This window comes from Aethina tumida, chromosome 3 (assembly GCF_024364675.1).
Source record: "Aethina tumida isolate Nest 87 chromosome 3, icAetTumi1.1, whole genome shotgun sequence".
NCBI lineage: Eukaryota > Metazoa > Arthropoda > Insecta > Coleoptera > Nitidulidae > Aethina > Aethina tumida.
This window is the reverse complement of record NC_065437.1, coordinates 228,188-245,286: the sequence shown is the minus strand read 5'-3', so window position 1 is coordinate 245,286 and position 17,099 is coordinate 228,188. Positions and strand designations below refer to the sequence as shown.

The 17,099-nt window shown below is 42.0% G+C and overlaps 1 protein-coding gene across 10 annotated transcripts in view; it reads left to right on the top strand.

Moving 5' to 3' along the window:
• LOC109603458 (fat-like cadherin-related tumor suppressor homolog) overlaps positions 1 to 17,097 on the top strand; it is a 156,278-nt gene extending 139,181 nt beyond the window's left edge. For 2 of the 10 annotated variants that reach the window (XM_049964835.1, XM_049964834.1), the window contains exons 8-27: positions 2,286 to 2,390; positions 3,335 to 3,487; positions 3,546 to 3,756; positions 3,820 to 4,862; positions 4,992 to 5,218; positions 5,281 to 6,314; positions 6,378 to 6,734; positions 7,010 to 7,033; positions 7,491 to 7,925; positions 7,978 to 8,832; positions 8,886 to 9,365; positions 9,417 to 9,959; positions 10,019 to 11,037; positions 11,097 to 11,378; positions 11,441 to 12,838; positions 12,889 to 14,299; positions 14,357 to 14,482; positions 14,720 to 15,028; positions 15,592 to 15,777; positions 15,842 to 17,097. In XM_049964835.1, coding sequence (XP_049820792.1) covers positions 2,286 to 2,390; positions 3,335 to 3,487; positions 3,546 to 3,756; positions 3,820 to 4,862; positions 4,992 to 5,218; positions 5,281 to 6,314; positions 6,378 to 6,734; positions 7,010 to 7,033; positions 7,491 to 7,925; positions 7,978 to 8,832; positions 8,886 to 9,365; positions 9,417 to 9,959; positions 10,019 to 11,037; positions 11,097 to 11,378; positions 11,441 to 12,838; positions 12,889 to 14,299; positions 14,357 to 14,482; positions 14,720 to 15,028; positions 15,592 to 15,777; positions 15,842 to 15,981 — 10,338 coding nt within the window. In that variant the 3' untranslated portion in view covers positions 15,982 to 17,097. Of the gene's footprint in view, positions 1 to 2,285; positions 2,391 to 3,334; positions 3,488 to 3,545; positions 3,757 to 3,819; positions 4,863 to 4,991; positions 5,219 to 5,280; positions 6,315 to 6,377; positions 6,735 to 7,009; positions 7,034 to 7,490; positions 7,926 to 7,977; positions 8,833 to 8,885; positions 9,366 to 9,416; positions 9,960 to 10,018; positions 11,038 to 11,096; positions 11,379 to 11,440; positions 12,839 to 12,888; positions 14,300 to 14,356; positions 14,483 to 14,719; positions 15,029 to 15,181; positions 15,215 to 15,350; positions 15,530 to 15,591; positions 15,778 to 15,841 lie in introns of those variants that run through there. The other 8 variants (XM_049964838.1, XM_049964836.1, XM_049964844.1 and 5 more) reach the window with 8 other exon arrangements.
• The last annotated feature ends 2 nt before the right edge of the window (positions 17,098 to 17,099 follow it).

Genomic DNA, 17,099 nt, shown 5'->3' with positions numbered 1-17,099 from the left:
GTTTTTAATGTGTGCGTTGTTTATGTAGCTCAGTAGATGCAAGTTAGCGGAGGAAATATTAATAATGTTATCCTGACTAATAATTAAACACGAATAAAAGCCTTGCGGATATTTAACGTGAAATGGACCCATGTACTTATTCCATGTATTTATTACCTGTAGATACACAATTTTCGAATTATCTATGTTGCTTGTGTGTACGATACATATTTTGTGTAATGTGTGATTGCTCATGATTTTCTATCATGTTTCACCACAATCACCTGTTTGTTTTCACGTTTATTTTTACACGAATCAAAGTCGATGTACACATAAAAGCAACGATCTGTATGTTTGCAGAAATAACAGTTAATATTGGCTTTAATAAATATCACTAGTTTACACATTGTCACAAATGTCATAAAGTGAAGACACATATTGGTCTGTTAAAATATTTACTCAATCAAAATTAAAGAAAAAACGTATAAGAATCTGTCAATTTGTATGAGTTTATAACTATAAGAATTATTTCCTATTGTATTCATTTTGTTCATCAATATCATCTCCTAAATTAAGAGGAAAGTAATACAGAAGACATGACAAATGTTGAAGGACATTTCAAACTATTGTGTGACTTCATAACTATAATAACAGTTAATGATATCCATGAAAATTTGTTGTTCAAACAACTATTCTTTAGTCTTTTTCATTATGTTCATTTTGTTCATCAGTATCATCCCATAAATTAGAAGGATAAATTGTATTTTCAAAAATAGTAAAATAAGAAGTTAAAAAACTTTAATTAATGTAATTATTTCTTGTAAAAAACATTGATATTTGTTAATGAACTGTATTTCCATAAATGGTGGATGCGCCACTTTTTAAAAAATGGTGAATGCGACACTTTTAAAAATGGTGGATGCGCTTTTAAAATATTTACTCAATCAAAATTAAAGAAAAAACGTATAAGAATCTGTCAATTTGTATGAGTTTATAACTATAAGAATTATTTCCTATTGTATTCATTTTGTTCATCAATATCATCTCCTAAATTAAGAGGAAAGTAATACAGAAGACATGACAAATGTTGAAGGACATTTCAAACTATTGTGTGACTTCATAACTATAATAACAGTTAATGATATCCATGAAAATTTGTTGTTCAAACAACTATTCTTTAGTCTTTTTCATTATGTTCATTTTGTTCATCAGTATCATCCCATAAATTAGAAGGATAAATTGTATTTTCAAAAATAGTAAAATAAGAAGTTAAAAAACTTTAATTAATGTAATTATTTCTTGTAAAAAACATTGATATTTGTTAATGAACTGTATTTCCATAAATGGTGGATGCGCCACTTTTTAAAAAATGGTGAATGCGACACTTTTAAAAATGGTGGATGCGCTTTTAAAATATTTACTCAATCAAAATTAAAGAAAAAACGTATAAGAATCTGTCAATTTGTATGAGTTTATAACTATAAGAATTATTTCCTATTGTATTCATTTTGTTCATCAATATCATCTCCTAAATTAAGAGGAAAGTAATACAGAAGACATGACAAATGTTGAAGGACATTTCAAACTATTGTGTGACTTCATAACTATAATAACAGTTAATGATATCCATGAAAATTTGTTGTTCAAACAACTATTCTTTAGTCTTTTTCATTATGTTCATTTTGTTCATCAGTATCATCCCATAAATTAGAAGGATAAATTGTATTTTCAAAAATAGTAAAATAAGAAGTTAAAAAACTTTAATTAATGTAATTATTTCTTGTAAAAAACATTGATATTTGTTAATGAACTGTATTTCCATAAATGGTGGATGCGCCACTTTTTAAAAAATGGTGAATGCGACACTTTTAAAAATGGTGGATGCGCTTTTAAATCTTTAAATCAAAAGTGGCATTTGTAGGAAATTTCTCATAAATTTTATGAAAAATTGTTGTTCAAACAGTTATTCTTTAATCTTCGTCCTTCTGTTCATTTTGTTCTTAAAAATCATGTCTTAAATTAGGAAGAAAGTAATACAGAATACAAATATAATGGGATATGTCGTTTTGACAGGTCATTATGTGCCACCACGTACATTTTTCAAAATCAGTGACATTGTGGCAAAACCTACAACATTTTAAAATGGTTTAATACGTAATCATGCTTTTTATTGTAAGCTAGTGAATTGCCCCCTTTCCACAAATAAAATACAAACGGAAAGGTTGTGCAGGAGATTAGGAGTAAATCACAAAATTCCCCAGCACTGCAAAACAATAAAAATTAACAAACCGTACGTATGAATACAGAACGATGCACCGGACGAATTCGACGGGGCAGACGCCGCCCCCGACGACAATTATTGGGAATCTCACGGGCCCGCCGACTATCGAGGTCTTGACCGCGTTATGCGGGTAAGCGGACAATGGATTATCATTTCATTTCGAACGAGACTAACTAGAAATTCATTTTTGCATGGTTAATCAAAACCGACCGACGTGGTCCTGGACCGATGCTGAGGGGGGACGACGGCCAAATTGAACTGTTGTTGTCCACTCGATACTTGTTTAATGCTCAAACATTTGGGGTAACTAAATTAACACAGCTACGACAGTGAAGTTTGGTCAATCGGGGCGAAATCACATTAAAAACATCATTTACTAATACGACATTAATAATTAATATGTGATTTAGTAAACATGTTTTTTCTTGTAACCAGCATGACATCATCTCATATGTTTCTGTTTCGTTGTCTTTTTGTTACTTCGCATGTCTGTCTGCAAAGTGTGGCATGTGCACCATGAACACCATGTGTGGTTAATTATAAATAATAGACGTTTTATCTCATCATTGTCTTGAACCAATTAATTGGATGATTATCCACCTTGTTAATTAATCAACGTACATTTGGATCAAGGCAAAATATTTATTTTAATACAACAGAGGCTTTTGCATTTTTTGTATACGTATAAAATGTATTATTTATTTTTCTGTGCTCAGTGTGTTAGCTGTTGCTATAAACAAATTTATATATTTATAACGCATTATATTTAAAAATATTATGAATTTATTTCGCATTTAACAATTCATGTTGTATTTAGATAGGTACTAAACAATCATACATGATTTTATTTTAATGGAAAAGCAGCATTTGTTCAAATTGAATATTCATGAGAATTAACAGCACTGGCCTACAAAATATTAATAAAAAAATTATTGTGTGTACCCGTGACCACATTAATAAAGTTTCTGACCTGCAAAATTTAAAATCAATAGTCAGGTGCAGAACAACTGTTTTTGGTTGTAGACCAGTGCCACGTTGATACGTGTACGAATATTAATCCGCATTAATCCGCAGGTATTAGCCTTTGATCGTGACGAAGGTGCTAACGCTGAGCTGCGTTATCACATCAAGTCGGGCAAAGGAAGATCGAAGTTCAAAATCGACAATTCCACCGGCATGGTGTACGCCCAGAAAGGTTTCGAAGCTGGACAAGAGTTTGAGCTCAACGTACGTACACAAATAATCAATGCTTAGCCTTTAATAATTTGTTATTGTTGTTGTACAGATTAAGGCAACAGACAACGGAAACACTTCGAAGTCTTGCATTTGTAAGGTATCAGTTAGGGTGGTGCCGGTGCCCAAAACATCCAGGAGCCCCCCTAAAGTGAAGCCCCCATCTTTGGTGCAGCTCACTGAGGGTGACCAAATTGGATTCCTGGTCAGCTACATCCAAGCCACTGATCCGGACAATGACACCCTGTGGTACGACATTGTCGGTGAGTAAAACTAGAATTATTGCCAACGAATTACATTACGCTAATTGACTCGAATTGCTTCAGGTGGAGACGACCGAAACGACTTCTTCATTGGACGAGACGTGGGCAACATCCTTTTGGCCCACAAGCTCGACCACGAGACGCAGAACGTATACTACTTAAACATTAGCGTAACTGATTCTGTACATACTGTATATACACAATTAAACGTAACCGTAATAGATATAAACGACCACAGACCCGAGTTTTCTGAGTCGTTGTACACGGTGGAGATCTCAGAGGCGGTGCCGTTAGAGACGGAAGTGCTTAAGCTGAAGGCCACCGATAAGGACGACGACGGCAAACTAATTTACAGCCTTCATTCCGCCCAAAATCAAATCTCCCTCGCCACTTTTAAGCTGGACTCGTTAACGGGAATTATATCCTTAGCCTCGAAGTTGGACAGGGAAACTTTGAGCAAGCACGTGCTCACGGTGATGGTGAGGGACGGCGGCACACCGGCGCAAAGGAACTACGCCAGGGTGCAGATAATAGTGCACGATCACAACGACCACACGCCCCACTTCTCGGACAAGATCCTCATGGGCAAGGTGTTCGAGTCCGCCGCCGTGGGTAGTCAGGTGTTGAGGGCGTTCGCCGTCGACCACGACAAGGGCGAGAACGCCCGCATCACCTACTCCATCATATCGGGCAACGTGGGCAACGTGTTCAGCATCGAACCGGACCTGGGCATCATCAGCATCGCCAGGGAGCTGGACCTGTCCTCGGCCACCGAGTACACGCTGCACATCAGAGCCACCGACCACGGACAGCCCTCCCTGTCCTCCATGGTGCCCGCTCACATCGGCATCTCGATGGCGGACAACGCTCCCCCCAGGTTCATAACCAAGGAGATCGCCGCCGAGATCTACGAGGACCAGCCGTTGGGCAGCTACGTCGCACATTTGGACGTCAGAAGCACGTCTTCGCTGCAGTTCCAAATCGTCGCCGGCAACAACGACAGCGCCTTCTTGATCAGCCCCAGCACCGGTGTGATCACCACGCAGAAGTATTTGGACTATGAGACTATCAAATTCTACAATTTGTCTGTGATAGCAACCAACATGGTGAGTTTTATGTACATTTAAATTAGAAAGCCTTTGTTTACTTAAGGAGAGCTTTTATTCTTTCATTTCCATAAACGAAAGAAAGATTTCCAAAAGTTAATTGGTAAAATAATCTCGTGCGTTTTCCAGGCATCCGTTTCAGCCGGTTGCAACGTAATAATCCACATCCTCGACAAAAACGATAACCCGCCCAGATTCCTGCAGTCGTCCTACACGGGAATAATTAGCGAGGCGGCTCCAATAAAATCACTGGTGCTGACTAACAGCAGCGAACCGCTCGTTATAAAAGCTGTTGATGCTGATTCGGAAGTTAACGCTCTGCTGCTCTACAACATCGTCGAGATCCTGCCTAGAAGGTAAACAATAAACAAGCGGTTTCTGGTTGCAATGTTATTGAAACTAACGACGTCGCTTCCAGGTATTTCCAAATCGATTCGAACACCGGCGCAATCAGGACAATAAGACTGCTGGACTACGAAACGATTCCAAAGTTCACTTTCCACGTGCAAGTGTCCGATTTGGGAAAGCCGAAGCTGTCTTCGGAGACGACTGCCCGAGTGGACATACTTATAACGGACGTGAACGACTGTCCGCCCCGTTTCACTCAGCCAATCTACAACGTAACGTTGCTGCTGCCGTCTTATAAGCACGTGGCCGTGCTCCAGGTCAACGCCACGGACCCGGACAGCTCCGAAAGCAACGCCTTACGATACGACATTATCGAAGGCAACAAACTGGGTATTTTCGCAATCGATTCCAAAACAGGGTTAATAACGTTGTTAGAGCCGGACAACTTGAAGTCCGTATATAAACTTCACGTCAGGGTATCCGACGGTAAATTCAGTAGCGTAGCCAAAGTATTCATAAGGGTGGAGGAGTCCGACAACTCCGGCCTAGTGTTCCAGAAGCCGTTCTACGAGGGCTCCATCATGGAGAACTCCACCAAAGTCACGACGGTGTGCGTGGTGAACGTCTTAGGTAGTGCCTTAAACGAAAACATTGAATTTAAGATTCTGAATCCGACCAACATGTTCACGATCGGACCCACGTCCGGGGTTATTAGGACCACCGGCGTTAAGTTTGACAGGGAAGTCAAGGACAAGTACGACCTCATTATTGAGGCAAGGAGTAACGCCCCGCAAAGGGAACGGCCGAGGGTGGCGCACGTGATTGTGAACGTCACCATTTTGGACGTCAACGACAACTGCCCCATGTTCGTCAACTTGCCCTACTATTCGGTTGTGTCGGTGGACGACGAAAAGGGCAGCGTCATCGCCAAAGTGCACGCCATCGATTTAGATAGTGCTGAAAACGGGGAAGTCCGCTACGAATTGATCAGAGGGCACGGCGAGTTGTTCAAGGTGCAACGAGAGAGTGGAGACATTGAAATCAAGCAGAACTTGGAGGGCCACAACAGAGAGTACGAGCTACACATCGCGGCCTACGACAAAGGTAAACTTCCTCCGAACTGCATTAATCAATAACTAACCGCATTATTGCATTATTGTGTCCTAGGCATGACTCCGTGCAGAACGGACGTAACGGTCCACGTGAAAGTGATCGACAGGTCGATGCCGGTATTCAAAAAACAATTCTACTCGGAAGTTATACCGGAAAACATGGAACTGCACTCCCCACTCACGGTCTCCATCGAGGCGGAATCACCTTTGTCCAGAAAATTAATCTACAGCATCATAAAAGGCAACGAACTGGAAGAGTTCGCCCTCGATTTCAACACAGGTGGGTGTTTAACACACATTACGTCTATGAGTTTATTCAGAAATGTTTCTATAGATTTGCGCACCGACAATCATATGATTATAAGGGATCTGCCCTTATTTTTGCGGAGTTTTTTAAGTTCTAGCGTCCCAGGTACAATCGGTTTGAGTATTTAGTTCATTAACCAACCCTTGAGTGACTTTGTTGTTGTTCCAATTTAGTCCTGTCTTTGATAATTGAACACGTGTGCACCAACTGGATAATAAATATTGTGCATGTACCTACTTGTGGTTTCCGGTACTACTAATTTGCCCCGATTTGTTGTGGTGTTGGTTTTATTCCCGATTAATTTTATTAATTATTCTTAATATAATTTAATAAGACAACGAATCGGTTTACAAGGTTTTAATACAGTTGAATTTTCACAGCTCCCGACAGTAACAATGGTCCCTGTGAGTATTGTGCTTAAATATTTTATGTGCCTTTGTAGCTTTAGTGGTTTTCGTTTGTTAGCATGTATCACCCTCATTTAACTGCTATACTTTTCATCATTATTTTCATAATTCACCTTCGACCAACACGTGAGCCTAGAAAACGTTAGAATATGTTTAGTGTAACTATAAAATATGATTGTTTTAGCTCTAGAATGTGTTACTTAATTGTTTTCAGCTGTGACTTAAAATCTCATTAATATGCTACCTTAATAATGGAAGCAATAATCTGGGCCAGTTAACATGAAAATAACATGAACATAAATTCTTCATATAGTGTCAGTGTGCCTTCCTGTGTGCTTTATATAGGTCTGAATGTGTGTATGTGGCATATTTAGCATTCATTTTCCGCATAGCATCATTTTCCAATACCCACAAACAATGATTTATGTCTAAAACACTCATGAATTACCACCAGGTGTCATCTCGGTGGTGGACGAGCTGGACTTCGAACAGCAACAACAGTACGAACTGATAATCCGGGCCACCGACTCCGTGTCCGGCGTCCACGCCGAAGTACCCGTCTCGATAATACTGCAAGACGTCAACGATTGCCCGCCGGAATTCACGCAGGAAAGCTACAACGTTTCGGTGTCCGAGGCGGCGCAGTTCGGGACGCCTCTCCTGACCGTCAACGCTTACGACAACGATACCGGCATTAATGCCAAAATTGTTTACTCGATACAGAAGGAGGGGAACGCCACGGATCTGTTCTACATCGATGAGAACGAGGGAATTGTTTACTTGAAACAGTCTTTGGACCACGAGGAGACCAGCATGCACCACTTCATTGTGGTGGCCACCGACCAAGGGGTGCCCAATTTAAACAGCACAACGCACGTCTGGATCAACGGTAAGTGTAACAACCACCTGGTTTATTCATGCTGTTAATTAATTTATTTCAGTCTTGGATATGAACGACAATCCGCCCAAGTTTGAGCAGTCCTCCTACTCTTGCGGATTATCCGTCAGTGCCAAACGAGATCAGTTCGTCACAATCGTCAAAGCCAGTGATTTGGACGAAATTAACGAAAACAGCCTAAGATACACCCTAATATCGGGCAACGAACAACAGACGTTTTCCATGGATCCTAACAGTGGCATCATTACTTTAACCAACTTGGCTAACTTTGGTAACCAGCCGATGCTCCTGCTGAACGTGTCCGTCTCAGATGGGGTTTATACGAATTTCGCCAGACTGAAGGTCGAATTGATACCCGCCAATTTATATTCTCCAACATTCGAAGACGTAATTCTGGACGTACAAGTTCCAGAGAACAGACCCTCCGGATTTCTGGTGGCTAACGTGAACGCCACCGACAAAGACTTGGGACAATTCGGCACAATAACCTACAGTATTAACTCCGACTTACTTTCTGAGACCTTCATCATAGATAAAAACACAGGAAGAATCCTAACTAAAGTCAGATTGGACAGGGAAAAACGGAAGATGTACGAAATACCTGTTATGGCCACGGATGGAGGAGGCAAGTCGGCTTTCCTTACAGTCAGAGTGAGAGTGCTGGATGAAAATGACAACGCCCCACGCTTCCTATTGAAGGAGCACCACGTCAGTATCTATTCAAATCATTCCATCAATAGACCATTTGGTAAAATTAAGGCCGTCGATGCGGACGAGGGTGCGGCAGCCACTTTGGAATACTCAATTTATGAAAAGAAGGAGTCTGAAATAACTAACATTTTTAAAATTAACCCGACCACTGGCGACTTGTGGCTGCAAAGAAGTGTCAACAACTACGGTAAGTTATTGATTAATATCTAATGTCAGCCTTTAATAATATTCAAATTGTAGTGGGGCAAGTGTTCCAATTCTTCGTAAGGGCTAAAGACAAAGGAAAACCGGAGAAACACGCCGACGTGCCCGTAAACATAGTGATAATGGGACCGAAAGACTTTGCCCCTGTTTTTGAAAGCAAGGAGGGCAAATTTTTCTTGTCTGAAAACTCCGCCACAGGAACAGTCATCACCAAGCTGAAGATCATTTCCAACGTGACTGTGACGTACAAAATCGTGTCCGACTCCGAGGATTATCCGCAGTTCAGTGTTGATGGGCAGGGTCAAATTTCCTTGGCCAGGCCTCTAAACTACGAATATCAAAACATGCACGTCATTGGAGTGTTAGCTTTAACTGAATCCAGTCCTCCATTAACTGCTCTGGCAGAAATCACACTTCTGGTGCAAGATGAAAACGACCACGCCCCACAATTCGAAAGCAACGCCTACATGATCAACCTTGCCGAAAATATAGAGCCCTTCACGTCTGTACTGAGAGGTAAGCTTTGTTGTTACATAAATAAGACGAGGTTAATAATGTTTTTACCAGTGGTTGCCAACGACGACGACCAAGGAAGCAACGGAGAAGTCCGCTACAGCTTCGGGCCGGACGTAGGGGAAAACCTGAACGTCTTCGCAATCGACCAACACACAGGTTGGCTCACCACATTGGTGAAGCTGGACAAAGAGGTGAAGTCGGAGTATAAATTCTTCGTGGTGGCCACCGATAACGGAACTCCGAAACAATCGGCCCGCTCCACCGTCATAATTCGTTTGAAGGACTACAACGACAGCCCCACGTTGTTCACCCAGTCGCACTTCGAAGCTTCGGTCAAAGAGGACGCGTTGCCGGGCACGGTCATCCTGACGTTGGAGACCACGGATGCCGACATGGATTTGTCCACGCCGGTGGAGTTTTATATTATTTCCGGGGACCCTAAGTCGCAGTTCCAGATTCGGCAAACTGGGGAGGTTTACGTGGCCAAACAACTCGACAGGGAGAAAGTTGCGGAGTACAACCTGAAAATTATCGTCACTGATGGGTTGTTCTCTGATGTCACGGAAGTGAAAGTTGACATTCTAGATGCTAACGGTGAGTTTTGATGTCTTTTAATTAATTAGCGTTAATTAATAATGTTTATTTATTTGTAGACAACCCTCCGTACTGCCTAAAATATAGATACCGACAAGTATTGTCTGAAGGAATTATTCCGGGCTCATTTGTGTTGTCAATTTTAGCCAGCGATATTGACAGCCCAGAGAACTCTAAACTGCGTTACATTTTGTCCGGTGATGGGGCGGAAAGCTTCCATCTGGACAGGGATACAGGACATTTGAAAACCATCGCCAGTTTAGACCGTGAGAAGCAATCAAAATATCTATTAACCGCCCACGTCCACGACAAAGAACACACAACTTGGGAATGCTCCTCGCAAATTGAGCTGATCATTTCCGACCTCAACGACAACCCGCCAGTTTTCTCCCTGCCTTATTATTCAGTTTCGATGCCCGAGGACGTGGAAATTGGAACGCTGGTGACGAAAATCCATGCGAACGATGCGGATATCGGCATCAACAGGAAAATTAAATACATATTCATAGACTCGTTCAACGATCATTTCGTAATGCAGACCGACAGCGGCATAGTGACGCTTGCCAAGCCTTTAGACAGGGAAATCCGGAGCATGTACAACTTGACAATACAAGCCATAGACCAGGGAACCCCTCAGTTATCGAACATCGTGTCGTTGATTGTGAACGTGCAGGACATCAACGATAATCCGCCGGAATTCGCCAACAAATATTACTTCGCCACCGTGCCGGAAATCGATGCAATCGGCACGGAAGTCGTCCGTGTGTTGGCCACGTCCAAGGACACAGGCGTTAACGCCGACGTTTACTATTCCATTATAGGTGGAAATGAGCACAAGAAGTTCGCCGTTGATAACAAGTCTGGCGTCATCACCATAGCAGACATGTTGGACTTTGAAAGAGCCAGAGATTACTTCCTAACCATCCAGGCAATAGACGGCGGCACCCCTCCGTTAAGCAACGTGGCTACCGTCAACATTACGGTCACCGACTGCAATGACAACGCCCCCATCTTTACTCAGCAGTCCTACAGTGCCAGAATTAAAGAGGACGCTCAAATTGGAGACAAAATATTACAGGTACTCTGCCACCTTATTAATATTTAATTAGTATTCATCAATAATTTGTTGATCCACAGGTCATTGCCACAGATTTAGATAGCGGCAAAAACGGCGAGGTCACCTACTCTATCATCAGAGGTGACAACGACAATCAATTCGAAATTGAGGAGACCACCGGCTACTTGTCGGTCGCCAAAGAGTTGGACAGGGAAGCCGTCTCCAGCTACGTCATTGAAATCCTTGCCAAGGATAACGGAGTGCCCGTCCTGTCCCGGCAAACCCTCGTCAACATTGAAATATCTGACGCCAATGACAATCCTCCAGTTTTCTCGCAGGAAAATTACATCGCCTTCGTTCAAGTACTGATAATAAATTAATAATTGTTTGCACACGGAATATTTTATTATATTGTATTTTTCAGGAGGACAAACCTTTAGGTCATTCCATTCTTCAGTTTGAGGTGACTGATGCTGACACAATCCCCAACACGGTCCCCTACACATTCGACTTTAGAACAGGAAATGAGGGTAACACCTTCAGATTAGATCAGGATGGAGTACTAAGAACTGCCTCCAAATTCAACCATAAGATCCAAGAGACGTACAAGCTGATCATCAGAGTGTTCGACAACGGAAGTCCTCCGTTGTATTCAGATGCAACGGTCCTCGTGAAAGTGATAGAGGAGTCACAGTATCCACCGGTGATAACCCCGTTGGAAATCAACATTAACTCGTACTTGGACGAGTATCCCGGTGGAATAATCGGAAAGGTATACGCCAATGATCAGGATCAGTATGACACGTTGTCGTATTCGCTGTTTCCCACGTCGGGCATTTCTTATCCTACGCACGAACTTTTTGCCATTAACAAAACTGATGGTACGTTAACTGCACTGCCACGACTGGATGTGGGCGACTACAGACTGAATGTGTCTGTTACTGATGGCAAATTTTCCTCTCACACCATCGTCAAGGTTAATGTTGAAGTCATATCCGAGGAAATGTTGGAGAATTCAGTCGGCATTAGATTCAGGGACGTAAGCCCGGAAGCGTTTGTTTTGAGTCACAGGAAAGGATTCGTCCGAGCTGTGAGGAACGCCATGAATTGCCGTTTGAAGGACGTAGTCATCATCAGCGTCCAACCATCAAACGACGACGACATTTTTAGAATTAAACGCTTCATCAACAAGGACCTAGACGTGTTGTTCACGGTGCGTAAGCCGGACGAAGGATTTTACCCATCGGAATCCATACGGAAGGCCTTAAACGACAATCTCGAGGAACTAGAAGAAAGTTCTAAACTAGTTGTAGAAGAAATCATACGGATGAAGTGCAACAACAAGTACTGTCTTTACGGCGTGTGTCAAGACCACTACAGTCTGGACACCAACATAATCGATCCGGTGTCGACGGACGTGACCAGCTTCGTGTCCCCCTACCACCGCCAGCGACTCGAGTGCATATGCAAAGAAGGGTACGGCGGAGAGCGCTGTGATACTATTGTTAACGAATGTGCCAGAGAACCTTGCCCCTCCTATAAGTTATGCGTGCCAGACGCCTCACAAGCAGGCTACTCTTGCCAGTGTCCCGAGGGATACGCCGGTGCCATGTGCGACGTGGACATGTCCACTTGTCACGACCAGAACTGCTACATTGCCAGGAACCCTATTTCGTTCAGTGGTAAAAGTTACTCGCAATACCGAATTATCAATAAGAAATCTATAGAGGACCAATTAAGTCTCAGCCTAAGAATTAGGACGGTGCAACCCACTGGTAACTTGATGTACGCTGCCGGAAAGGTCGACTACAACATACTGGAGGTACGTATGGAATTACAAAGTTTATTTGTGACTAAATTAATTGATTTTAGATCGTAAACGGCGGAGTCCAATACAGGTTCGAGTTGGGAAGCGGCGAGGGCATAGTGCGGGTGTCCAACGTGTACGTGTCGGACGGAAACTGGCACGAAATCAAGCTGGAGCGCGACAGAAACAGCGCCAAGATAACAATCGACGGTATTTACACGGCTCAAGGCTCCGCCCCGGGGGTGAGCGACATCCTCAACTTGCAAAGCGACGAAATGTATTTGGGCGCCGAAGTACATCAACACCCTTCGATCCTTGGGTTCGAGGACGTGCAGAAGGGTTTCTCCGGCTGCATGGACGACATCCGGATATCGAGGGTGTCGGTACCGTTGCACAAGTCCGGAGAGAACTCGGTGGTGGTGCTGAAGCGCTTCGCCAACGTGGAGTTCAGCTGCGACACCAGCGTCATCTTGATACCGCCGGGGCCGTGCGGGTCGCAGCCGTGCATGAACGGCGGCACGTGCAAGGAAGTAAAGAATGGTTTTGAGTGCGAGTGCCACTCCAGATTCAAGGGCACGGTCTGTGAACTGGACTCGGATCCTTGCGCCTCTTCGCCGTGCTTGTACGGGGGTAAATGTTCCTCTACTGTTGGGGGCGACTTCTTCTGCGAATGTGTGCTGCATCTCAGCGGCAAGCGGTGTGAGTACGGCCGGTACTGCTCGCCGAATCCTTGTAAGCACGGCGGTGTGTGCGAGGAGGGCGACGAAGGAGCCTTGTGCAAGTGCAGGTCGTACACTGGGGAGTTCTGCGACTTCGACTTGAACGAGTGCGAGTCCAACCCTTGTCAAAACGGGGGGACTTGCATTAACGAAATCGGGTCGTTCCATTGTATATGTCCTCCGAATTACACGGGGTCACTTTGTGCCAACAACATATTTGAAAGTTCCTTATTGTCTTGGTTTGAAAATTTGACGTTCGACAAATTGCTCATCATTGGAGGAGTTGCCTTAATTGTCGTACTGCTCATCACCATCGTTCTCATTGTGGTTTGTTGTCGGAAATGTAATTCCAAACGGGCGCAAAGGAACATGATCAATAACGAAAACCTTAAGGATAACATCGTCTTGAATTCGACCAGGCCGCACGAAATGTCCGAGTTCAAAAGGGGCTCTAAGATGAGCAATTTAGAAGTAAATCAACGTGATATAGCCCTTGCCGCACGTCCACTCTCCTACACCCCAAGCTCTCAGAACGACCCAATATACAACTGCAACGCCAACACGGTCATGTTAAATAACCTGGACACGCTCAGAAGCTACGGTTCAGCCGGAGACGAATTAGAAAACGTTCCCCCAGATTACGTGAAGAATCTCAACAGGAGTACACCCCAGGGATGCATCACAAATCACTGCGACAGTGAGAAGACCACGTGGGCTGAGCAGATGCACCTAAACGACAGGCACAAGAACAGAAACGGTAATTAATATTTACGTTACACTTATCTAATATCTATTTAAACGTGTGTTGTTTTAGATTTTAAAGCCGGTGCGGTTAATTGTGATGCACCCAACAGGCTCTATGGGGGTAAGAGTAACACCATCAATTGTATCAAGCCGAACGGATCAATATGTCCTGACGACGATCAAAGGACAATGGGAAGTAAGTATTTGTTACTCTATTGGCCATGGTCTTTGTATTACTAGTATATTGAGTAAAACTTAACTGGTTATTTTCGTATTATTTAATCTAGAAGTAGTTTCATAGTCTATACTTCTTGTAGTTCTATTTTTACACTATCGAATGACAGTGTTCCAACACAGACTCAGTGAGGAACGTTGTGATTCACCGCTAATGCCCTTGTACATGTAAAGACTAACGCATCGGGTGCTTTGGCAGGTTATCATTGGGACTGTTCTGATTGGGCGCGCCACAGCCAGACTCTGCCTAACATAACAGAGGTGCCGGGCAGCGAGATCCCCGACTCGTCCAGCTTTCACAGCAACGAGAGCAACGAGTCCCGTTGTCAGCACGTGCACGCGCACGCGCACTTGCCACCGTCGGCGCTCGATCCGCTCCGGGACATTGAGCCGCTCCACGAGGACGTCGAGTCTGAGTTTATGGCCGACACGGAGTGCGATTCGCAACGTCTCAGTCCGCCGCTCAATGCCCTCGACAGTGGAAACGAGGCCTATAGTTTTACCACAGGTAATCTGTCGTTTGTTGTCGTTCGTTAAGTCGTACCTCTCAGCTTGGCGCTTAAGCCGTTGTAACTGTCTAAAAAAACAAATCCAGAGAACTTTAAAACACAAAAGTATTTTGTGTCGTGTAACTAAAAATGAACATTTTATGACCTTATAGGATGGAAGGAAACACTTTTATAATAAAACGATCGTAAGTTTAATGTCGTTAAAGAAAGACTCGTGAGAGATCCCTCATAACAAATTAACCTTCCGCATATACATTTGCATATGCATTGTACCCTTAAACATGATTTGTTTTTAACTAATTTGTTTTGTTTCCCAATCAGTGCCTTTAATTGTTGTTAAACCAAGTGAGTATTTTACATCTAACCGCATGACAATAGCATGTGTTATTTTATTTTTACAAGACATTTATTTTAATACTGAATAGTGTTTTCAGTAGATTGCCACACCACCGTGGCTTTAACAAACAATCAAAAGAATGTTAGACGTTTGTTGATATTATTTTTTTGCACATGTTAATGAACGTTCAAAGTTAGTTGGGTGTTAAAGGAGTATTTCTTTTAGCAGACAGCTATATACGTCACCCCAATTCCTATCTTCCGCCACACGGGTACAACATTCCTAGCGAACCAGAAATCGAATGCTTACAAAGTCCTGGAGGCGACTCGGACGACGTCGAGCCCTACGGATTCCCCAGTAATCGCAATCGCAAGAACGACGACGACATCGCCTCAGTCATCACCACCTTGGGTACTGCTCAACCTTTTAATTGAACTGATTAATTTTGGTGTTTAATGTTTAATGTGTTTTACAGAAGAACGACACTCGTTGTTGGGTGGCTACGCCAGCAACAGCGACCTGTCGACCAACCTGTGCGAAATCGAGGATTCGGAGTGCGAGACCGAGCACAAGCCTCTAAACTACTTGTCGGGCGTTCACCAGACTTCCGTTTGACAAATGCCGAATTCGGGTTCGGATCTGAAGGCCCGAGTTTCCGGATAGCAGCGTAGTATTAAAATTGTACCTTTCGATTCCATTTAGTTCGGATTGGCTTGGTGTGTATGGCGTCATTATTCAATGAATTTTGAATACGTTTTTATTGACTTTCTACAATTTTATAATTCTAGTTAGGGATGGAATTAATAATTTTATCATAGCGTTTGCATATCATTCGGATCTTATGGAGGATGTCGTTGTTGCATTTAATTTATTTTAAGGGTTTTTTCGACCACTCGGATTGAAGCAAACATTACTTATGTGACTGTCGAATTTATGTATTTGTAATAGGTGTGTTTTTTATAAAAAATACACAAAAACTAAAAAAACTAGACGACTAACAGAGTAAAAATTTGTTTGAGATTTATATACTGACTGTTGTTAATCTGTTTACTAATAACGATTGATTTGTGTTTAATAGGTATAATGATTGTTGAATTGAATATACAAAGTTATTTAATATTTGCTTCAGTTCTATTGAACACACATCTTATTTACCAATTGTGTATACTTGTCCTTAAACGTAGGTTGTGAATATTTTAGATAATACCATTAGGCGACGTCCTCTATAACTAAAAGTAAAAAAGATTTTAATGAACTATGTACATAAAATCAAATATTTTTATAATATTGGTTAAGAATGATTTAGTTGGATATTGAAATATACAGACGCGAGTTGAAATTTGTAAAACCTGTATATTTTACTTATTTATTTTACATAGTTGTATCAAATATGTGTAGTTTATCAATTAACTAAAACTTAATTTTAGGAAAAATGTGCCTATTACATACTTGAGCTGATATGATGGTAGCTCAATTTTATATATATACATAAAAACACTCACTACTTAGCACTGTAGAATCTTAGTTTTTATTTTGAACAAGACTTGAAAATATTTATAGATTCAATAGAACATTTTAGTTGATGTTATGCATGTGATATTTTATATCTTTACGTTTACGTTTAAATTATATTGTAACTTTTAACATTTTGTACCACTGATGACGACTAATTTTATTACTATTAAGGATTAATAGATTATGTAACTTTTTTAATAAAGAAGATTCAAAATAGT